Raw genomic sequence first — 24,222 nt, 5'->3', positions numbered from 1 at the left:
GTCGCACTTTCCACCGTCCACCAGGGTGGTCCCTGCATGTGAGCTGACCATTCCATTACACAGTCCCACCGAACCCTTATGGTGCTGGAGGTGGTGACGGTGGGGGGATGGTGTGGGCTGGAGAGGAATGGGAGTGGGGCACCAGAGCGGTGAACACTGGTTGAACTAGGATCCCTGGGCCAAGCCCACCCCCACCGTCTGCCCATCTCCTCACCGCCCACAGCATCCCCTCTGCAGCTAGAACAGCGTGTCCCTCACATTCTTATGACCGAGCAGCGAGGCAGGTTGACGCATCGTGAACAGATGTTTATTGTGAAACAGTGAACATATATGTCCAGGTTTGTGCCCGAGTCCCTAACGCTGTACTCCCATGCCAACCTAAGTGGTGTCCACCTTTCTGGCCTTACAAGCCCTAACGAGTGGATCACCTCCCTCTGGGACTGTGCCACATCAGCCAGTGACTGCCCCACCTCACTCTGGGTCAGTGCCACATCAGCCAGTGACTGCCCCACCTCCCTCTGGGTCAGTGCCACATCAGCCAGTGACTGCGCCACCTCCCTCTGGGTCAGTGCCACATCAGCCAGTGACTATGCCACCTCCCTCTGGGTCAGTGCCACATCAGCCAGTGACTATGCCACCTCCCTCTGTGCCTGGCGCAGGTGAGCCAGCGCCCGGGCAATGCCGCCAATGCCCTCAGCCATGACCTGCTGTGACTGGGCCACGCTCTGGTGCGGCACTGCAATGTCCAGGTGATCTGGTACATGGCAGCCCTGTCCTGGGCCTGGGCCAACGCCTGCATAGAGTGCCCCAGGCTTTGGACATCTTGACCCATGTCCGATGCCTTCGCCCCCAAAGCCTTCATTGTGTATACCACCTGTGTTGTGTTGGCCTGGGTGGCATGCATGGTCAACCCCACCTCCTGCCCCTGCGGGCGCTTGGACTCCTCCAGCTGCACCTGCAGACGGTGGATGTTTGCTGACACCCCCTCATGCTTTACTTGGCTCGGTGACTCCATGTCCATGATCAATGAGACTTGCCCTTTACGGAATGTTGAAACATGTTTGGACGGCTGCTGGACCTGGGGTCACGCCGTTCTCCAACCGTCCACCCTCTTGGGGTTCCTACCGCCACACGATGTACTGCAGCATGCGTTTAGTCCGCAACAGATAGTGCCCCAAGAGCCTCTTCACTAACATGCTCAAACAAGGTGAGTATCTCTGGGATAGTGGTGGGTGTTGAATATAGCTGTATTGAGAAGGCATGATTGGATCGCAGGTTGGGGTGCTGGTGGTGGTGGAGAGAGAGAGAGTGTGGGGGTGGTGTGTGGGTAGGGGTGTTGTATTCTTTGTTTTTGTTCTTTCAGGATGGTGAAGGTTGTAGTGTTAACAAAGAATGGCAAGCAGTGTTTAACAAACAAAGCTAATTTATTCTACTAAACTGAATTAGATACACACATATTACTAAGGAATTAGATAAGTGAAGATTACACTGCTCTTCCACAATACTAAATTGTTCCATCAGTTAAATGTTCTATCACATCTATTCTGTTTGGCTCCCTTCCACTCAATCCCAGAAATCAAGGAGGCACGTGGGCCAGGATTCTCCGAGCCCGCCCCGGCTCAGAGAATTCGAGTTGACACCGAGATGGCCTGCGATGCCGGTCCAACGGCGGGACGCGATTCTCCGGCGATCGGAAAATCGGCGGTAATCGCGCACGCTGGTCGAGGCCGTTGAAAGAGGCCCCCGCGGTGATTCTCCGTGGTCGACCGGCCGAGTTCCCACTGGGGTCGTTCACGTATGGTTCCACCCGAAAGGAGCTCGGCGTCGCGGCTGCGGTGGCCGTCCTGGTGGGGGACAGGGGGATCAGTCTCTGGGGCGGAGCCTCCACGACGGCCAGGCCTGAGATCGGAGGCCACCAATCGGCGGGCGCGTGCGATCTGGGGGGGGGGGGGGGGGCCTTCCTTCTTCCACGCCGACCCGCTGTGTGGCTCTGCCATGTTGTGCGGCGCCAGCGCGCAACTGCCGCCGATCCTCCGGTCGCCGGAGAATCGCGTCCCGGCATCGGAATGGCGTTGCAGGCCGTCTCTGCGTCAACTCCGATTCTCCAAGCCAGCGCGGGCTCGGAAAATCTCGGCCTACATGCTTCCTTGACTTCAGCGATTGAGTGGAAGGGAGCATGCGCGGACCCATGGCGAGCAGTGCTGGGCCGCCTACGACAGCTGGAGCAGCGCGGAGCACTCCAGCGCCATGCTAGTCCCCTGTGGGCAACAGAATCATTGGTCCAAGAGGCCTGTTGACGCCAATGTGAAACACTCCGGTGTTTGCGCCGGTGTCACCACTTAGCCGGGTTTTCAGAGAATCCCGACCGTGTTATTTATAAGGTTACTCTACAGCACGATCTAGTTACTAAAGTAGTAACATTATATTGACCCTTTGTGTGCTTTACAATGTCCACATATTGTGACATGTGGTTGTGGGGTGTGTGGTGGGGTTGGAGGGGTGGGGTTATCGGAGTATTGGGGTTATGGGGTGTGTGGGGGGGTTGGGGGTTGGGGGTGTGTGGGTATCAGGGTTATGGGGTGTGGGGGTTGGGGGTGTGTGGGTATTGGGGTTATGGGGTGTGTAGTGGGTTGGGGGGGTATTAGGGTATCGGGGTTATGGGGTGTGTTGGAGGGTTGGGGGTTGGGGTTTGGGTATGGGGGTTATGGTGTGTGTGGGGGGTTGGAGGGGTGTGGGTATCGGGGTTATGGGGTGTGGGGGGGGGGTTGGGGGTGTGTGGGTATTGGGGTTATGGGGTGTGTAGGGGGTTGGGGGGTATTAGGGTATCGGGGTTATGGGGTGTGTTGGAGGGTTGGGGGTTGGGGGGTGGGTATGGGGGTTATGGTGTGTGTGGGGGGTTGGAGGGGTGTGGGTATCGGGGTATCGGGGTGGAGTGGATATGTGGGGGGTATAAGGGTATCGGGGTGGAGTGGGTGTGTGGGGGGGGTTGAGGGTGTGGGTATTGGGGAGGAGTTGGTGTGTGGGGTGTATCGGGGTGGAGTGGGTGTGTGGGGTGGTTGGGGGGTATCGGGGTGAAGTGGATGTGTGGGGGGATTGGGGGTTATCGGGGTATCGGGGTGGTGTGGCTGTGTGGGGGGGTTGGTGGCATATCGGGGTGGAGTGGGTGTGTGTGGGGTATAGGGGTGGAGTGGGTGTGTGGGGGGGTTGGGGGGTGGTGTGGATATCGGGGTGGAGTGCATGTGTGGGGGGGTTGAGGGCGTGTGTGGGGGGGTTGAGGGCGTGTGTGGGTGGGTTGAGGGTGTGTGTGGGGGGGGTTGAGGGGGTGTGTGGGAGGTTGGGTGTGTGTAGGGGGTTGGGGAGTGTGTGGGGGGGTTGGGGGGTACCGGGGTGCAGTGGGTGGTTAGTTTTGGGGAGGGTGGTGGAGTTGGCTTAGTTTTGGGGAGGGTGGTGGAGGACTGCCATGGAGAACCACAACTCAATGTCGTCCCACTTGCCCGATGCCAATCTCCGCCTCAATTGCACAAAGACTAAAGTTGGGTACAACTGTGGCTTTATTACAGTCAGATGCGTGGCCTCCTGTTGCAGCTGGCGAAATGGTAGGGCACTGGAGGTCATGCATATTTATACAGTTCTCCGTGGGCGGAGCCAGCCGGCAGGAACTACCGGCGAACCTGTAGTGCAGGTCCTACCTTACATCCCCTAATACAGTGGTTCACCACATTCACCCCCTGTTAAAAATGAGTCCGGCGGGGGTGACGTGAAACTATATACAATTAGTGCAATTATGTACAGCGGTAGAGAAAGAAAAGTCCATGTTAACGGTGCGGAGACCGTCAGAGGTTCAGCCGGTCCGGTGCTTTGGTACTTCCTTGGGAGCGGCGTAATGGTGGCGGCGAAGTCGGTGGTGGAGGTGGCAGTAATTGCGGTGGTGGCGGTGCTGATGCTGGCCAGTCATCGGGGAACTCTGGGAGAATGACGAAGTCCTCTTCGTCCTCTTGTGCGGGAAAGGGGGGAGAGGTGTTCTGGTGGGGTCAATATTGGCGGCGTGATGGGAGGGGGGGGGGCGCATGGGTGGGGGTGTGTGTTGGCGTGGAACCTGATGGTGCCAGGTCCCTGAGTGAGACAGTATTTTGGCGGCCGTCTGGGAACTCAACGTAGGCACATTGAGGGTTGGCATGGAGCAGGTGAACCCTGTCCACCAAGGGGTCCGTCTTGTGGAGTCGGACGTGCCTACGGAAAAGGACTGGTCCTGGAGCAGCGAGCCAAGTCGGGAACGACACCCCGGATGTGGACTTCCTGGGGAAGGTAAAAACATGTTCATGGGGTGTGTTATTAGTGGCGGTGCACAATAGTGACCGGATGGAGTGTAGAGCGTCAGGGAGGACCTCCTGCCAGCGAGAGGCTGGGAGGTTCCTGGACTGTAGGGCCGGCTGGACGGCCCTCCAAACCGTCCCATTCTCACGTTCTACTTGCCCGTTTCCCCAAGTTTGTAGCTGGTTGTCCTGCTGGAGGCTGTACCCCTGCTGAGCAGGAACTGACGCAGCTCATCGCTCATGAATGAGGATCCCCTGTCACTGTGGATGTAGGCGGGGAAACCGAACAGAGCGAGGATGGTGCTGAGGGTCTTGATGACGGTGGCAGACGTCATATTGGGGTATGGGATGGCGAAGGGGAATCTGGAGTACTCATCAACCACACTGAGAATATATGTCTTATGGTCGGTGGAGGGGAGGGGCCCTTTGAAATCCACGCTGAGGCATTCAAAGGGGCGGGAAGCCTTCACCAGACGCGCACGGTCTGGCCGGTAGAAGTGCGGCTTGCACTCCGCACAGACCTGGCAGTCCTGATGACTGTCCTTACTTCCTCGACGGAGTAGGGCAGATTGCGAGCTTTGACCAGATGGTACAATCAAGTGACCCCCCGGGTGACAAAGGCTGACGTGTGGAGTTGGTCCACTTGTGCGCTGGCACATGTACCTCGGGAGAGGGCGTCTGGGGTCTTGTTAAGTTTACCGGGGCGATACAAGATCTCGTAATTATAGGTAGCGAGCTCGATTCTCCACCGCAAGATTTTATCATTTTTAATCTTGCCCCGCTGTGTATTATTGAACATGAAGGCTATCGACCGTTGGTCCGTAAGGAGAGTGAACCTCTTACCGGCCAGGTAATGCCTCCAATGCCGCACAGCTTCAACGATAGCTTGGGCCTCCTTTTCGACGGATGAGTGTCGAATTTCAGAGGCATGAAGGGTGCGGGAAAAGAATGCCACGGGTCTGCCTGCCTGGTTTAGAGTGGCGGCAAGGGCGACGTCTGAAGTGTCGCTTTCTACTTGGAAAGGCAGTGACTCGTCCACTGCGCGCATCCCGGCCTTGGCGATGTCTGCTCTGATGCGGGCGAAAGCGTGTTGTGCCTCGGCCGCGAGGGGGAATTGAGTGGACTGGATGAGTGGGTGGGCCTAGTCCGCATAGTTTGGGACCCACTGAGCGTAGTAGGAAAAGAATCCCAAGCAACGTTTGAGGGCCTTGGGGCAGTGGGGGAGGGGAAGTTCCATGAGGGGGCACATGCAGTCGGGGTCGGGCCTGAGAATTCCGTTTTGGACTATATTACCGAGAATGGCTAACCGGGTCGTGCTGAACACACACTTCTCTTTGTTGTAGGTCAGGTTGAGAAGAGTGGCAGTGCGGAGGAATTTATCGATGTTGGCATCGTGGTCCTGCTGGTCATGGCCGCAGATGGTGACATTATCTAAGTACGGAAAGGTGGCCTGCAAACCGTACTGGTTGACCATTCGGCCCATCTCTCTTTGGAAGTCCGAGACCCCATTTGTGACACCGAAAGGGACCCGAAGGAAGTGGTAGAGGCGACCGTCTGTCTCAAAGGCAGTGCATGTCCGGACCGACTTCCGGATGGGGAGCTGATGGTTGGTCGATTTCAGGTCAATTGTTGAGAAGATCCGATACTGCACAATCTGATTGACCATATCAGATATGCGTGGGAGGGGGTACGCGTCGAGCTGCGTGTACCGATTGATGGTCTGGCTGTAGTACATGACCATCCTGTGTTTCTCCCCAGTTTTAACCATTACAACTTGGGCTCTCCAGGCGCTGTTGCTGGCCTCCTTAAGCAGCCGCTGGACTTCAGACCTGATGAAGGTCTTGTCCTGGGTGTTGTACCGACTGCTCCTAGTGGCAACGGGCTTGCAATCTGCAGTTCGATTGGCAAAAAGGGAGGGGGGATCGACCTTGAGGGTCGCGAGGCCGCAAACGGTAAGGGGGGTAAGGGCCCGCCGAATTTGAGGGTGAGGCTCTGGAGGTTGCACTAGAAGTCCAGGCCCAACAGGAGTGCAGCGCAGAGATTAGGAAGGACATAGAGGTGGAAGTTACTAAATTCTACGCCCTGGGCCGTGAGGGTGTCTGTACAAAAGCCTCGGATCGGGACGGAGTGGGATCCGGAGGCTAGGGAGATCCTTTGGTTGGCAGGGAGGACCGCGAGGGAGCAGCGCCTTACCGTATCGAGGTGAACAAAGCTTTTGGTGCTCCCGGAGTCCAGCGGCACGAGGTCGCGTGGCCGTTGATTTTAACCGTCGTCGATGCGGTGGCCAGGTTGTGCGGGCGAGATTGGTCCAGCGTCATCGAAGCGAGCTGCGGGTAGCCATCGGATACTTCGGGTGGCGAGCGTGTACGGTTCCCATGGTGGGATGTCCGAAGACCCTGTGGGGGACAAGATGGTGGCACCATGGTGCGCACATTGCGGGGTCGGGACAAGATGGCGGCACCCATGGGGCGCACATTGCGGGGTCGGGACAAGATGGCGGCACCCATGGGGCGCACGTGGCCAAACGGGGACAAGATGGTGGCGCCCATTGGTCGCACATTGACCCGGGAGGATAAGATGGCGGCTCCCATTGTGCGTCTGGCGTGGGGGAGCGGGCGATAGCGGGCGCAATCGCAGCGACTGCGCGGGCCTGGCACACAGCCGCGAAGTGGGCCTTTTTACTGCAGGCTTTACTGACTTCAGAGCGGGCCGGGCAGTGTTGGCGGGGGTGTTTCTGCTGACCACAGAAGTAGCAACGGGGACCCACGTGGTGCGCGGATAGGCGTGCGGCGCAGGCGTATTGGGAAGGCAGGGCCCTGGCTGAGGAGGTCGTTGGCGGGGTCCAGGAGGGGTAGGAAGGAGAAGAAGGGTGGGCAGCGCGGCGGGAGAGGTCTGATTGTACGTTACGGGATTTGACCGTCATGGAGTGCGCCAAGGTTTTCGTCTCCACCAGTTCGAGCATGGCCCCTTCCAGTAATTGTTCTCGGATCCGGTCCGACACAATCCCCATCACGAAGGCATCGCGCATGAGGAGATTCGCGTGTTCGGCGGCCGTAACGGCCTGGCAGTCACAGTCCCGGACGAGTGGAATTAGGGCCCGCCAGAAGTCTTCGATGGACTCACCAGATAGTTGCGAGCGGGTGGCGAGTAAATGCCTGGCGAAGAGCGTGTTCGCCTTCAGCGCGTAGTGTTCCTTAAGGACTTTCATTGCTTTTGTGTAATTCGTGGCGTCTTGGACCAACGGAAACACTCTGGAGCTCAGTCTGGCGTACAGGACATTTATCTTTTGAGCCTCCATTGGCGCGGGGTCCGCCGCGTTGATGTTGGCCTCAAAACATGCTAGCCAGTGAGTAAAGTCTTTCCTGGCGTCGGGCGAGTGTGGGTCCAGCTGCAGGCGATCGGGCTTAAAATTCGGATATCCATTCTGTGGAAAATCTGACTGTAATAAATTGATGCACGATCAATTGCACAAAGACTAAGGTTGGGTACAACTGTGGCTTTATTACAGTCAGATGTGTGGCCTCCTGGTGCAGCTGGCGGAATGGCAGGGCACTGGAGGTCATGCATATTTATACAGTTCTCCGTGGGCGGAGCCAGCCGGCAGGAGATACCGGCGAATCTGTAGTGCAGGTCCTACCTTACATCTCCTATTACAGTGGTTCACCACAGGTTAGTTTTGTGGAGGGTTGGGGGATATCGGGGTATGGGGGTGAAATGGGTGTGTGGGGGCGTTGGAGGTGTGTGGGGGGGGGTTTGGGGGTGTGTGGGGGGGTGTTGGGTGTGTGTGGGGGGGTTGGGGGATATGGGGGTGGAGTGGGTGTGTGGTGGGTCTGGGGGGCGTGTGTGGGGGTTTGGGGCTCTGTGTGGGGAGTTGGGGGGTATCGGGGTGCAATGGATGGAGTGGGTGTGTGGGGGAGTTGGAGGTGTGTGTGGGGGAGTTGGAGGTGTGTGTGGAGGCTTGTGTGAAGTGGGTGTGTGGGGGGGGTTGGAGGGGAGGGGTGGTGTGGGTATTGGGGTGCAGTGGGTCATGTTGGGTTAGTTTTGGGGAGGGTTGGGCGGTATCGGGGTATGGGGGCGGAGTGGGTGTTGTGGGGGGTTGCGGTGTGTATGTCGGGTTGGGAGGGTGTGAGGGGTTGGGTGTGTGTGTGGGGGGGTTGGGGGGTATCGGGGTGCAGTGGGTGGTGTTGGGTTAGTTTTGGGGAGCGTTGGGGGGTATCGGGGTATGGGGTGGAGTGGGTGTGTGGGGGAGTTGGAGGTGTGTGTGGGGGGGTTGGGGGTTTGAGGGTGTGTGTGGGGGGTTGGGGGTGTGTGTGGAGGGTGGGGGTGTGTGTGGGGGGTTGGGGTGTGTATGGGGGGTTGGGGGGTGTGTGGGGGGTTGGGTGGGTTTGGAATGAGTTGGGGGATGTGTGGGGGGTTGGGGGGGGTGGGGGGGGTTGGGGGTGTGTGGGGGGTTTGGGGGTGTGTGGGGGTTTGGGGGGGTGTGGAGGGTTGGGGTGTGTGTGGGGGGTTGGGGTGTGTATGGAGGGTTGGGGGGGTGTGGGGGGTTGGGGGGGTTTGGTATGGGTTGGGGAATGTGTGGGGGGTTGGGGGTGTGTGTGGAGGGTTGGGGTGTGTGTGGGGGGTTGGGGTGTGTATGTGGGGTTGGGGGGTGTGTGGGGGGTTGGGGGGGTTTGGTATGGGTTGGGGGATGTGTGGTGGGTTGGGGGTGTGTGGGGGGGGTTGGGGGTGTGTGAGGGGGTTGGGGGTGTGTGGGGGTTTTGGGGGGGTGTGGAGGGTTGGGGTGTGTGTGGGGGGTTGGGGTGTGTATGGAGGGTTGGGGGGTGTGTGGGGGGTTGGGGGGGGTTTGGTATGGGTTGGGGTGTGTGGGGGGGGTTGGGGGTTTGTGGGGGCTGTGTGTGGAGGGTGGGGGTGTGTGTGGGGGGTTGGGGTGTGTATGGGGGGTTGAGGGGTGTGTGGGGGGTTGGGGGGGGTTTGGTATGGGTTGGGGGATGTGTGGGGGGTTGGGGGTGTGTGTGGTGGGTTGGGGTGTGTGTGGGGGGTTGGAGAGTATCGGGTGCAGTGGGTGGAGTGGGTGTGTGGGGGAGTTGGAGGTGTGTGGGGGGGTTGGGGGGTATCGGGTTATGGGGGTGGAGTGGGTGTGTGGGGGATTGTGGGTGTGTGGGGGTGTGTGGGGGTGTGTGGGGGTGGTTGGGGGATATCGGGGTGCAGGGGGTGGTGTTGGGTTAGTTTTGGGGAGGGTGGTGGAGGAGTGCCATGGAGAACCACAACTCAATGCCGTCCCACTTGCCTGATGCCAAACTCCGCCTCGACTCCTGCTTTCTCTCCGAGCCCAAAAACCAGGACCAGTGCCCACTGCTCCACTGCGGTGAGGGGCCGCATGTCCGGTTGTCCCCCTCCAGTATTTTCCCTCTCCCAGTGGTTTGGGCGGCCTACTCCGGGAGGGAACAACGTCCAGTATTAGACAGTCGGATGCATGCTGGACAAGTGGTGGGTGGTTGGTGGCCTTCGTCGCCTGAGCACCCAGCCATGACGGCTGGGATCCTGCTGGCATGTGGTGTAGGGTAGTGTTTGGTCGTGCTCCGGGTGGGGGGGGGAGAAGAGGGTTACAGGTGTGTGGGACAGGGGTTTATGCCAGGGTTTCAGTGCTGCCTACTCATGCTGGCTACCCTAAGGAGGTCATGCAGTTTTTTGCAGCAATGCTGTCTGGTCCTGGCGGTAGGGTCCACGGTGCTCACCCTGGTGTAAGACGGTGGGTGGCAACATCCTTCCCAGCCCAGGGTACTGGGTAGCCCACTACTCCTCCACTGTGTCTAGCAGGTGTCATGTGAGAGTACCTTTAAGAAATGGGTGTTTATTGAATAGTGGATGCACATTTAGGAAATGGGTGTTTATCAGTGATGTCAGAGAGTGGGTGGAGCTGGGCTGTCTGTCAGCTTTTAGTTTCGCTTGAGGAAAAGCTTGGGTGTGTCTGTGTTTTTGGTTTCGTTTTAGTGTTGGAGCTGAAGCCAGCCAAAGAAGGTGTAATTTTGATCTCTCTGCAATCTAAAGACCATCTCTAGATTATTTGGTGAATTCAGAGTGATAACTTCTCTCAGTAGAGAATTAAAACCTGATGTGCTTCTGTTAAAAGGTTTTGTTGTCTTATGGATGTTTATGGAAAGTTTAAGTATTACTTAGAATGTTGTATTCTTTGGGGGTTGTATTTGAATTGATGGTTGCGAAGATGTTCACTGTATGTTATAAAAAGGTTAACTGAGTTCATAAAATAAACATTGTTTTGCTTTAACAAATACTGTTAGATTTCTGCTGCACCATACCTGTAGAGTGGGCCGTGTGCTCCCCATACAACAATCTATTTAAAGTTGTGGGTGAGGTGAACTCCATGACACACTTTGGAGTTCTCTAAACACTGGCCCATAATACAGGGTCTCCAACTCTGCATCCACAAACTAGCGTACCGCTCTCCTTGCTGCCATCTTGTTGGCTGGAATGAGTGTGTATGGGAACCAGAGCGCTAATGTGCGGCTGCAGCTTGTTCGAGTCTTGATGTCAATCCTGACTCCGGCGTATCTGATATGGTTCCTCATTGGAATCAATCGCATTCCCTGTGGCGCTGGTGCTAGCCCATTTGTGGTCATTGAATTGCTCTGCGAGTGGCGCCAATTTTGCTGTCGTAGAAGTTGACCAATTCAGACCAGGCGTCGACACTTAGGGCTCGATTCTCCAATTTTGAGGCTATATCTGGAGCATTCGTCTAGTCTTTGGACCAAAAGGTGCACCTGCACATAAGTATGGAGAATTGCCGGGTCTGTGGCCATGCATGCGCACGACGGTGACCTGCGGCGGCTGTGCCGTACAACATGGCTGCATGTGGAACTGGCCTGCCAGATAGTGCCCCCTTGTAACACCTCTCGCCATCCCTGGACCATCCTCCCATCATTCCCCCCAGCCCCTGTCGAAGCCCCCCCACCCGGTCAGTAGAACGGCTCCACCCTACGACTGTGGCGGCACTGGGCACAGTCCGCAGCCGCCACGCGAGGTCCCCGAAAACTGTGAGCACACGCGCCCCACGCCGTCGGGAAGTTGGCCCATCAGGGGTGGAGCATCGGGGAAGGGCCTCAGGTGACAACCTGAGACCGTCTGAACGGCGTGCGGTGTACTTAGCGATGACGCTGTTTTTGAGGGGGCAGAGCATCGGAAAACGCCGCAACCCCTGATTTGGGAATAAAAACGGATTCTCCGGCCAATCGCCAAATGTGATTTCAGTGTTAGCAATCTGCGAATCCCTCCCTTAGTCTCTGAAATGAAGCATTCTGCCCATGAACTCTGAACAGAACCCTGGAAAGGAAATGTTATGACTACGCTGCTTACTCATGTGTCCTTGATGCTGGCTGTTGTTAACCACTGCACCACAACACCACAACCACCTCCACTCACAATGATACGAACAGGAGCAACATTGGGCTCTGATTGGTTGACTCCCCTTTAGAGTGGGAAAACAGTTTGTCAGACATTGAGTTGGTGGAGATTTTAGAGCTTCTGAATTGGGATGTGTGATGATAAGTAGATTGTCATCGGTATTATCATCTGTATGTAAATAATACATGGTAGCACAGTGATTCGCACAGTTGGTTCAGAGCTCCAGGGTCCCAGGTTTGATTCCCGACTTGGGTCACTGTCTGTGCGGAGTCTGCAAGTTCTCCCCGTGTCTGCGTGGGTTTCCTCCGGGTGCTCCAGTTTCCTCCCACAAGTCCCGAAAGACATGCTGTTGGGTAAATTGGACATATCCCGGTCTTTTTCCGGGATTTCCCCTTTTTAAAAAAAATCACATTTCATCGGCCTTTGGGGCCTGAGGGTCGGGCGCCGGGTGGGCCGGTTTGGAGTCGGTGAGGAGCCCCGCGGGTGTGTCTGGTGGCCGAAGTGAGCGGTGGGGGCATCACGCCCGAAGTGAGCGGCGGGGGCAGAGCTCGACACGAGGTAAGGGCCGAATGTAGAGAGGGAGCAGAGCACATTGGGTGGCTCCCGCTGAAAATGGATGTTTGAGGAGTTTGAAGCCCAGTCCTGGAGGAAGAGATTTTTTTTGGATTTTTGATTTTTGAAAATAAAATGATATATTTTTTATTTATTTATTTATTTTAGGACTGAAGAAAGAAGAGAAAGAATAATAAGTCATGAAAAGATGGCAAAAACAGCTGTGAAGAAGGGAGGAAACACGGGTTTGCCATCAAATGAGAGGACCAGTAAAAGCGCTCACAAGATGGCGGATGCCGGACCGTACAGTGGGGCTGCACTTCTTACGGTGGAAAAGGTGACCGAGGTGATGGCTGTGAAGCTGGAGAAGCAGTTTGCGATGCACATGGAGGCGTTGAGGAAGGAGATGACGGTTGCACTGAGATCATTGGTGGAGGAGGCAACCGCCCCGGTGAGGGTGGATGTGGCAAAGGCACCGGCCGAGGTGAGAGAACAAGGTGAAAAAATGAAGGAAGTGGAGGAGGCCGTGTCGCAGCACAGCGACCGGCTCATCTCGATGAGGGATGAGCTGCGGAGGGTGGTGGAGGTCAACAGAGGGCTCCGAGTAAAGCTCGAGGACTTGGAGAGCCACTCGAGGCAGCACAATCTGAGGATTGTGGGCTTGCCCGAAGGGGCAGAGGGCTCGAGGCCAACAGAGTACTTCGCGAAGATGTTGCGGAGTTGATGGGGGAGGGTGAAGACACCTCCCGGTATAAACTGAACTGGACCTAGCTCATCGGTCTTTAAGGCTGAAACACAAAGTAAATGAGCCGCCAAGGACAGTAATTATCTGTTTCCATAAATGCCACGTGAAGGAGAAGGTGTTAAGCTGGGCGAAGCAGAAGTGGGATGTGCAGTGGGCTGCTGCTAGAATCGGACTTACCAGGACTTGACGGTGGAGGTGGCGAAGAGACAAGCGACGTTCGGCCGAGTGAAGGCGACACTGTACAACAAGGGACTGCGATTTGGTATGGTATACCCGGCAAAGCTGAGGGTGACGCACAACATCAAAGATTTTTATTTTGAAACGGTGGAGGCAGCTGAGGCGTTCATGAAGGCAGAAGGCTTGGGACAGAAGTGAGGAGTGGAGCTGGAAGAGAGATCATGGGCTCTGATTGGGGAGCTGGGAAATGTATAAATGTTATAACTTTTGTTTCATTGACCTGTATTGTAACTTACTTGACTTCACATTGTTTTAGAGTTTAAGTTTTTGTTTGGTTTGATTGGCACTTTTGTTCCTTTTTTTGTTGTTTCAACAGTTAAATGTTATTTTATTGAATTGTATGGGTTAGATTGTTTTTCTTTTTCTTCTGGTACTGGGTGGGAGGGGACGTTATGCCTTGGCGGTGGTGGGGTGGGGGGTGGGGGGGGGGTGCAGGCACCCGCGCTAGCTAACTAAAATCAACTAGTGAATGGAGGTGAGGTGAAAGGGGGGCTGCGGACATTGGAGCCTGGTTAGCAGGTTTTGATGGGCCTACGGGGCGAGCAAGGGAGGGAGAGGATCGCTACTGGGTGAGATTTTTTCGAGGGGAAGTGCGGGGGTATTCTGTGAGTGGGGGAGGGGGTTCAATATTAATAATGGACAGGGGCGGGTCAGGCTCATGGGACAGGGCCCGGTGGTATGATGATGATGGATAAGGGGGGATGAGAGACCAGTTAGGATAGTCACGTGGAACGTGAGGGGGTTGGGAGGTCCAGTCAAGAGGGAGGATGTGTTGACTGACCACTGCACCGTGGTACAGTAAGCCATTCAAGAGGGGGGAGCAAAAAGACAAGTGGTAGTTGTAGGGGATTCTATAATTAGGGGGATTGATGGCATCCTTTGTAAGCCAGATCGTGAGTCCCGCATGGTATGTTGCCTGCCTGGTGCCAGGGTGAGGGACATCTCTGATCGGCTTGAAATGATTTTTGAGAGGGAGGGGGAGGATCCAGTTGTTGTGGTCCACGCTGGGACTAACAACATAGGTAAGACTAGGAAAGAGGACCTGTTTGGGGATTATCAAACACTAGGGACTAAATTAAAGAACAGGTCCTCCAGGGTTATAATCTCTGGATTACTACCCGAGCCACGTGCCAATTGGCATAGGGTTGAGAAAATTAGGGAAGTTAACACGTGGCTAAAGGAGTGGTGCGGGAAAGAGGGATTCCATTTCATGGGGCATTGGCATCAGTACTGGGGCAGGGGGGACCTGTACCGTTGGGACAGTCTTACCCTGAACCATTCTGGTACCAGTATTCTAGCGAATAGGATAAATAGGTTGGTCACAAGGACTTTAAACTAGCAAGTTGGGGGGAAGGGAAGTGTAAAGCTATGGACAGTATAATGGTTAATAGAGATCAAGGCAGCAGGTTACATGACAGGTTATTATGTAGAGATATGGGTTCAAAGACAAGGAAAATTAGGAGAAAGGGTAAGAGGAAAAATAATTTGCGAAAAGTTACTGATCGAGGTGTTAGGATTCATAACAAAGACATAAAAAACAGCAGAAGTGTACTTTACCTGAACGCTCGTAGTATACGGAATAAGGTAAATGAGTTGATGGCGCAATGACTATGATTTAGTGGCCATTACTGAAATATGGTTAAAAGATGGTCACAACTGGGAGTTAAATATCCAAGGGTATCAGACTATACGAAAGGATAGAATGGATGGTAAGGGCGGTGGTGTAGCTTTGTTGTTTAAGGATGGCATCCGGGCAATAGTAAGGGATGATATTGGTGCTATGGAGGACAAGGTTGAATCAATTTGGGTGGAAATCAGGAATAGTAAGGCATAAAAGTCACTGATAGGAGTAGTCTATAGGCCACCAAATAGTAACAGGATGGTAGAGCAGGCAATAAGCAAAGAAATAACGGATGCATGTAGAAATGGTACAGCGGTTATCATGGGAGATTTTAATCTGCATGTCGATTGGTTGAACCAGGTTGGTAAAGGCAGCCTTGAGGAGGAGTTTATAGAATGTGCCCGGGATAATTTCCTGGAACAGTATGTAATGGAACCTACAAGGGAACAAGCGGTCCTAGATCTGGTCCTGTGTAATGAGGCAGGATTGATTAATGGTCTCATAGTTCGGGATCCTCTTGGAAGGAGCGACCACAATATGGTGGAATTTAAAATACAGTTGGAGGATAACAAGGTAAAATCAAACACTAGTGTTTTGTGCTTAAACAAAGGCGATTACAATGGGATGAGAGAAGAACTAGCTAAGGTAGACTGGGAGGAAAGACTTCATGGTGAAGCAGTTGAGGAACAGTGGAGAACCTTCTGAGCGATCTTTCACAGTGTTCAGAAAAGGTTCATACCGACAAAAAAGAAAGACGGTAGAAAGGGGAAAAATCGACCGTGGATATCTAAGGAGGTGAGGAAGAGTATCAAATTGAAGGAAAAAACATACAAAGTGGCAAAAATTAGTGGGAGACTAGAGGACTGGGAAATCTTTAGGGGACAACAGAAAGCTACTAAAAAAGCCACAAAGAAGAGTAAGGTAGACCATGAAAGTAAACTGGCTCAGAACATAAAAGCAGATAGTAAAAACTTCTACAAATATATAAGACAAAAAAGAGTGGCTCAGGTAAATATTGGTCCTTTGGAAGATGAGAAGGGAGATTTAATAACAGGAGACGGGGAAATGGCTGAGGAGCTGAACAGGTTTTTGGGGTCAGTCTTCACAGTGGAGGACACAAATAACATGCCAGTGACTGATGGAAATAAAGATATGATAGGTGAGGACCTTGAGATGATTGTAATCACTAAGGAGCAGTATTGGGCAAGCTAATGGGGCTAAAGGTAGACAAGTCTCCTGGCCCTGATGGGATGCATCCCAGAGTGTTAAATGAGATGACTAGGGAAATTGTAAACGCACTAGTGATAATTTATCAAATTTCTCTAGACTCTGGGGTGGTCCCAGAGGATTGGAAAGTAGCAAATGTGACACCACTGTTTAAAAAAGGAGGTCGGCAGAAAGCGGGTAATTATAGGCCGGTTGTAGGGAAAATGCTGGAATCTATCATTAAGGAGGAAATAGCGGGGCACCTGGAGGGGAATTGTCCCATTGGGCAGACGCAGCATGGGTTCACAAAGGGTAGGTCGTGTCTGACTAATTTGGTAGAATTGTTTGAGGACATTAGCAGTGCAGTAGATAACGGGGAGCCAATGGATGTGGTATATCTGGATTTCCAGAAAGCTTTTGACAAGGTGCCACACAAAAGGTTGCTGCATAAACTAAAGATGCATGGCATTGATGGTAAAGTGGTAGCATGGGTAGAGGATTGGTTAACTAACAGAAAGCAGAGAGTGGGGATAAATGGGTGTTTCTCTGGTTGGCAACCTGTAACTCGCGGGGTCCCTCAAGGATCAGTGTTGGGCCCGCAGTTGTTCACAATTTACATAGACTATTTGGAGTTGGGGACCAAGTGCAATGTGTCAAAGTTTGCAGACGACACTAAGATGAGTGGTAAAGCAAAAAGTGCAGAGGATACTGGAAGTCTGCAGAAGGAATTGGATAGGTTAGGTGAATGGGCTAGGGTCTGGCAGATGGAATTCAATGTTGCCAAGTGTGAGGCTATCCATTTTGGGAGGAATAACAGCAGAATGGATTATTATTTAAACGGTAAGATGTTAAAACATGCTGCTGTGCAGAGGGACCTGGGTGTGCTGGTGCACGAGTCGCAAAAGGTTGGTGTGCAGGTGCAACAGGTGATTAAGAAGGCTAATCGAGTTTTGTCTTTCTTGCCAGAGGGATGGAGTTCAAGACTAGTGAGGTTATGCTGCAATTGTATAGAGTGTTGGTGAGGCCGCATCTGGAGTATTGTGTTCAGTTTTGGTCTCCTTACCTGAGAAAGGACATATTGGCACTGGAGGGAGTGCAGAGGAGATTCACTAGGTTGATCCCAGAGTTGAGGGGATTAGATTATGACGAGAGGTTGAGTAGACTGGGACTGTACTCATTGGAGTTTAGAAGGATGCGGGGGGATCTTATTGAGACATATAAAATTATGAAGGGAATAGATAGGATAGATGCGGGCAGGTTGTTTCCACTGGTCGGGGAAAGCAGAACTAGGGGGCATAGCCTCAAAATAAGGGGAGGTAGATTTAGGACGGAGTGTAGGACTTCTTCACCCAAAGGGTTGTGAATCTCTGGAATTCCTTGCCCAGTGAAGCAGTTGAGGCTCCTTCTTTAAACGTTTTTAAGAAAAAGGTAGATGCCTTTCTAAAGAATAAAGGGATCCGGGGCTATGGTGTATGGGCCGGAGAGTGGAGCTGAGTCCACAAAGATCAGCCATGATCTCATTAAATGGCGGAGCAGGCTCGAGGGGCCAGATGGCCTACTCCTGTTCCTAGTTCTTATGTTTCTTATGTTAAGCAGGGTTAACACATCCTCATCATGTGCCAGGCTCAGTCTGATACAGTTCAAGGTATTCCACCGGGCACACATGACGGTGGCCCGGATGAGTAAGGTTTTTTTGGGAGTGGACGGGTGTGCGAGGTGCGCAGGAAGCCCAGCAAATCACGTCCACATGTTTTGGGCATGCCCGAAGAGGGTTTTGGCAGGGTTTCGCCAAGGCAATGTCCATGGTACTCAAAACACAGGTGGTGCCGAGTCCGGAGGTGTCGATCTTTGGAGTGTTGGAAGAGCCGGGAGTTCAGGGGGCGAAAGAGGCCGACGTCTTGGCCTTTGCCTCCCGAGTAGCCCGGAGACGGATCTTATTAATGTGGAGGGACACGAAGCCCCCGAGTGGTGAGATCTGGGTTAGTGACATGGCTGGGTTTCTCAGTCTCGAGAAAATAAAGTTCGCCTTAAGAGGGTGAATGGTAGGGTTCCCCCGGAGGTGGCAGCCGTTCGACGACTTTCTCGGGGAAAATTAAAATGTCAACAGAAGCAGAATTCCAAAAGTGGGGGAGGGCTAGATTGTTGTTTTATTGTTGGGGGGTGTGAAGATTGGGATGGGGGAGGGTGGAAATGCTTATTGTACCATGTTTTTGTCGCTGTTATTGTTATTATTATAAAAACCAAATACCCTAATAAAAATATTTTTTTAAGAAGACAGGTGTTGGGGAGGGGAGGGTCTCGGAGATATATAAGGAGATGTTGGAGTGGGAGGGCACCCCAATCAGGGCGGTGAAGAGGAATTGGGAAGAGGAGCTGGGAGGAGAGCTGGATATCAGAATGTGGGGAAAGTCTTTGAAGAGAGTTAATTCATCCTTGTCGTGTGCCAGGCTTAGTTTGACACAGTTTAAGATGGTCCATAGGGCCCACATGGCAGTAGCTTGGATGAGCAGATTTTTTGAGGAAGTGGAGGATAGGTGCGGACCCTGTGGGGGCAGTCCGGCGAACCATGTGCATATGTTCTGGGCATGTCCCGAGTTGAGGGGATTCTGGCAGGGATTCGCTGACGATACGCCAGAGGACCTGGAGGGGAGGGTAACTCCGAGTCCAGAGTAGGCAATATTCAGAGTTTCGGAGGATCCGGGGGCCAAGGTGGGGAGGGAGGCCGATGTTCTGGCCTTCGCCTCCCCGGTGGTCCGAAGACGGATCTAGCTGGGATGGAGAGATGTGGAGCCCCCAAAGTCAGGTGTGTGGGTCAGTGATATGGCAGCGTTTCTCAGGCTGGAAAAGATCAGGGGCGGGATTCTCCGACCCCCCCCCCGCCGGCTGCCGAATTCTCCGGCGCCCGGGGTGGGAATCGCGGCGCGCCGGTCGGCAGCTGCTGGCAGCGGCTGCCCCGGCGATTCTCCAGCCCGCGATGGGCCGAGTGGCCGCCCGTTTACGGCCGGTCTCGCCGGCGTAAATCACAACAGGTCCTTACCGGCGGGACCTGGCTCCATGGGTGGCCTGCAGAGTACTCGGAGGGGCGCGGGGGATCTGGCCCTGGGGGGTGCCCCCGCAGTGGCCTGGCCTGCAATCGGGGCCCACTGATCCCCGGGCGGGCCTGTGCCCGTGGGGGCACTCTTTCCCTCCGCACCGGCCGCTGTCAACCTCCACCATGGCTGGTGTGGAGAATAACCCCCTGCGCTTGCGCTGGGATGAGGCCAGCACACGCTGGTGCTCCCGCACATGCGCCAACTCGCGCCGGCCGGCGGAGGCCTTTCGGCGCCGGTTGGCGTGGTGCCAAGCCCTTCTGCGCCGACTGGCGCGGCGCCAAACACTCCGCTGCCGGCCTGTCCCCTGAAGGTGCGAAGGATTCCGCACCTTTGGGGCGGCCCGACGCTGGAGTTGTTCACGCCACTCCTGGTGCTGGAGTCGCCCGCCCCGCCGGTTCGCGGAGAATCCCGCCCCAAGTTCACCTTGAGCCGGTCAATTCAGGGATACGGCCAGAGGAGGCAGCCGTTCATCGATTTTTTTTCAAGGAATATTGAACGTCAGCAGTAAGGGGGGAGGGGAAAAGGGGGGGGAGAAAATGGGAGACATGGTAGTGTAAGACAAGGGCAGGGAATACAGTACATGGATAATTAGAAAAAGTAGCGGGAGCAGTCGGGGAAGTTATTTTTTTGTATTATTTTGCGTGTGTCGGCCCACACGGGTATTTTAGGAATGTTAAACTATAAATTGTGAAAATTACAAATGCTTCAATAAAATATTTTCTCAACAAAATAGGTGTTGTTGGAGTGTGGGCAAGCGGAGGAGGGGAGGGGTTGGGTGAGGGGGAAGGAGTTTGGAGCAGGCTGGCCTTGCCAAATATAATGAATTTTTTCTGGGCAGCTAATCTGGTTAGGAAGTGGGTAGTGGGGGAGGGGCTGGCGGGGGGCGGATGGAGACGGCCTCTTATAGGGGAATGAGCTTAGGGGCACTGTTGATGGTGCCTCTGCCGGTCTCGCTGGCCAAGTACTCAACGAGCCCAGTGGTGGGGGCAGTGGCGGCAGTATCTGAGGTTGGAAGGTGCCTCGGTGTGGGCACCAGTTTGTGCCAATCACAGATTTACACCGGGAGGGCTGGGCTCAAGGTTTCAGGGGTGGCGGCAGGCAGGAATTGAGCAGTTCAGGACCTGTTTGTCGGGGGCAGCTTTGCGAGTTTAGAGGACCTGAAGGAGGAATATGAACTGCCCAGTGGGAATGGGCTTGCGTACTTACAGGTTCAGGACTTTGTGAGGAAACAGATGCCGTCCTTTCCGGTTTGCCATCCTTTGGATTACAGATTAGGGTGCTATCGAGGGAGGGAGTGGATGAGGGTAGGGTGTCTCAGATTTATAAGGAGCTAATGGACTGGGAGGGAGCCCTGATAGGAGAAGTCAAACAGAAATGGGAGGAGCAATTTGGGCGGCGGGTGGGAGGAGTCTGAGGTGTGGGAGGAAGCCCTGAGGAGGGTAAATGCTTCCTCGTCGTGTGCGAGACTCAGCCTTATCCAGTTCAAAGTACTTCACAGGACGCGCTTGACGGTGGCCAGAATGAATAGGCTTTTTGAGTGGGTAGAGGATAAGTGTGGGCGATGCACGGGAAGACCCGGAAACCATATTCACATGTTCTGGGCATGTCCGAAACTGAAGGCGTTCTGGCATGCGTTCCCCAACGCAAGGTCTGAGTGTTGAGGGTGAAGATGGTCCCGAGCCCAGAGGTCGTGATATCTGGGGGGCTCTGAAGATCCGGGAGTCTAGGGGGTGAGAGAGGCCAATGTCCTGGCCTTAGCCTCCCTGATAGCCCGGAGGCTGATTTTGCTTGGGTGGAGGGACCCGGAGTCACCAAAATTGAGGGCGTGGGAGAGCGACCTGGAGGAGTTCCTCAGGTTTGAAAAGATTAAGTTTGTCTTGAGAGGGTCTGTCGATGGGTTTGCCCAGAGGTGAAGCCGTTCTTCGACTTCAAGGGGGATTGAGGTGTCAGCAGAGGGGGCGGGGGATAAAAGGGTTAAATTGGGGATGGCAGGATGGGAGGGGGTAAAGGCAGGGGGGATTGGGTATTGATCAGTTATTTATTATGATGTTCATGTTTGTTCTTGCCCTTGTTTGTTGTTTATATAATTGCCTTAATAAAAATATTATTTAAATAAAACATCACTGCAGGGTGATGGGGCTCTGTCGGCACTGTCAGCGGCTTTACTGTCGAGGGCAGGGTGGGTGATGATAACCTGTTGAGTGCTGAGTGCTCCTCAATCTATGCCATAGTCTGACTCCTGCCTGTCTGCTGAGTGCTCGCTCACACCCATCACCTGCTTCGCCTTCCGTGCTCTACCGCTGCACCTCGGTGTGTCCCCAGGATGCACATCAGAGCTGGAGGTAGCCTGCTGCCTACCACATCCCATGGCTATCATGGCCGCAACCTATCAATGCATCAGCTCCTGGGAAAGCTGTTCCAGAGGTGCAGCATCTGACTGAGACCCAGCTGGGTCCTGAGATCCAGCAGACCTCTGACCGCTGTGTCGCCTGGGTTTTCTGGCCTCTATCTGAGGTACATCAGCAACTGTGAGGTGCTCACCAGAATGTGCCCCAGAAGCCTGTCCATTACTGTCCTCCACTGAGGTGTGCGTCTCTGCACTGGTGGACGGTGGGGATGACAGCTGTGCCGTAAATACGGTCGTCTCCTTGGAGTTCCCCTCCAAGGTATTCGCATGGGAGGCAGGAGGGTGGACCAACCCAGATAGGCCGGCACTGTCGGATGGAGATCCTGCGGGAGAAAGGTCAGCGGGAGGGATGGGTCATTCTGTATAGTCACGTGTGACTGGTCATCAAGGTGGGGCCCGGTGGAACGTCACCCCTGTGCCGTACGCCATCCTCTACGTCAGTGACAGATCTGTCCTTGGCCACCCCTGAGACCTGCAAGGCCTGTTCCTCACAGAGCATGAGGACTCTGATGTCCAGCACCCTGCCGTCTGTCTGGGCCCTCTCCTGTCCATTGTGGGCAAACTTCTCCTGCGGGGACAGAGAGATGGCACGTCTCAATCATAACGGGAGTGGATGGTTTTGGGGGGGGGGGATGGGGGGAATGGGGCAGTTAAGGATGGGGGGAATGGGAGTATGGGGAGTGGGGAGCAAGGGAGGGGTGTGACTGGCGTGGACGGCAGTGCTGGGCATATCTGGGCCAGGGCATGGTACAGTGCTGGGCGGGGGCAGGAGGGGATAGCGACAGGGGACCGGTGTCAACTCACCCGTGCGGCCCAATGGAGGTAGTTGATCTTCTGACAGCACTGGGTGCTGGTCCTCCTGATGACACCTCCCCCGAGCTGACGGCCGCTGCCACTTCCTCCCAGGCAGCACTGGCTGCCCTGTGGCTGACCCTCCAACTCTCGGGGGAACAGGGCATCCCATCTGATCTCGAATGCGTCCAACAATCTGGCCAGGTCAGCAGCCCCGAATCAGGGGGCTGGTTTCCTTGGTGGAGTGGCTGCGAGTTCAGTGGGATTTGCTCTGCCAGATTGGTTTAAGTGTTGCTCCCCTTTGTTAGCGGGGAGCTGGCAGGCACGGTTTTTGGCAAATCAGCTGGTGGGACCGTCATTCGCAGTATGAAGCCTGTGGGGCCTCGTTAAGTGGTCCAATTAACGTTTGGCACCGGCGATGGCCTCGCCAGGCAGAGTATCGGGTAGCTCGTTCCCGCTCCCTACCACACTTTGAAACTCTTCCATTAAATCGTGCCCTCAATCTCAATTTCAGAAAGTACTTTTCCTTCTCTTATGCACTTTAATCTGGAACTCCTCTGCTACATTCCACATTACATTCACTCCTGTCTATCCCAGTTGAGGCTGTGCTCTCACTTTGCGTTGTAGTTCTGATTACTTTAGTTTACTCTTGTGCAAATGCTGAAAATCACCATTTTACATCAGTAAACCCCTTGTAGAACTTCCCTGCTTGAAAGTCTACATGTAACTTGAGAGGTTTGCTGGATGCGATTATTAAAATTTCTATGTTTAACCAAGCCCGATTGGAAGTTAATTTTAAATATTACCCAATAAAAATTTGAAAACATCAACATATTACCTCATGTTTTGCGACATGGCTAGGGAAATTGTAAACGCACTAGTGATAATTTATCAAAATTCACTAGACTCTGGGGTGGTCCCCGATCGCGGGCCAGGCCACCGTGGGGGCACCCCCCGGGGTCAGATCGCCCCGCGCCCCCCCCAGGACTCCGCCCACGCCGCCCGGTCCCGCAGGTAAATACCAGCTTTGATTTACGCCGGCGGGACAGGCAATTTCTGGGCGGGACTTCGGCCCATCCGGGCCGGAGACTTCGGCGGGGGGGGGGGGGTCCCGCCAACCGGCGCGGCCCGATTCCCGCCCCCGCCCAATCTCCGGTACCGGAGACTTCGGCGGGGGCGGGGGCAGGATTCACGGCGGCCAACCGCCATTCTCCGACCCGGCGGGGGGTCGGAGAATGACGCCCCAGTTTCAATACCAAAGCAATTCCGATGAACTTTACCTCATAATGTTGATCGGGTGGAAAATGGGTTGAATTCCAGTTTCAGCTGCAACTCTGCTCGTTATGGTGAGTTTATCGAGAAGAATGTTTGGTGTGTTTTGTTTCTCAGCTCATTTTAAGGTCCTGTGATGAATGTATGAGATCATTCCCTGATCTCTAAACAGAACTAAACGAATGACTGAAATCGAAACCTAATTTTTTACCACAGAGGAAATGGAAACTGAAAAAGCATTGTTTACTTTCATGAAAGTTTGATGCCAATTTTGTTCGACACAGCTCTCCACGGAGCCAGTTAAAAAGAAAAGGACAGTTTATAGAAACACACCGCGGGGGCGGGAGACGGCCCGCCGTTGGCCTGTGGCGGAACCTTCTAGTCCCACCATTGTGATTTCCCACTGATTTGCGGTCGGCAAAACGGGGCATCGGTCGCCGTTTTGTGCCATTTGTTCCGGAGTAAAAAGCCACCGTTCCCACGCCTGCGTGGGGACATAGCCCCATAATCGGGGAATCCAGCCCAATGTGTCCCTTTCGGGATCAGGGTGTCCTGACTGAGACCCC

General features: G+C 54.3%; 1 protein-coding gene across 1 annotated transcript in view; it reads right to left on the bottom strand.

The window, feature by feature from the left end:
• Positions 1-23,790, bottom strand: part of LOC140393046 (interferon-induced protein with tetratricopeptide repeats 1-like) — a 31,139-nt gene extending 7,349 nt beyond the window's left edge. Inside the window, exon 1 of the mRNA XM_072478998.1 lies at positions 23,665-23,790. Within this exon, the coding sequence (XP_072335099.1) occupies positions 23,665-23,669 (5 nt within the window). The 5' untranslated portion in view covers positions 23,670-23,790. The remainder of the gene's footprint in view (positions 1-23,664) is intronic.
• Between the last annotated feature and the right edge of the window lie 432 nt (positions 23,791-24,222).

The sequence above is a fragment of the Scyliorhinus torazame genome, chromosome 16, assembly GCF_047496885.1.
Source record: "Scyliorhinus torazame isolate Kashiwa2021f chromosome 16, sScyTor2.1, whole genome shotgun sequence".
NCBI classification, from domain to species: domain Eukaryota; kingdom Metazoa; phylum Chordata; class Chondrichthyes; order Carcharhiniformes; family Scyliorhinidae; genus Scyliorhinus; species Scyliorhinus torazame.
Note: the sequence above shows the minus strand (reverse complement) of the source record. Positions and strands in the feature narration are given on the sequence as shown.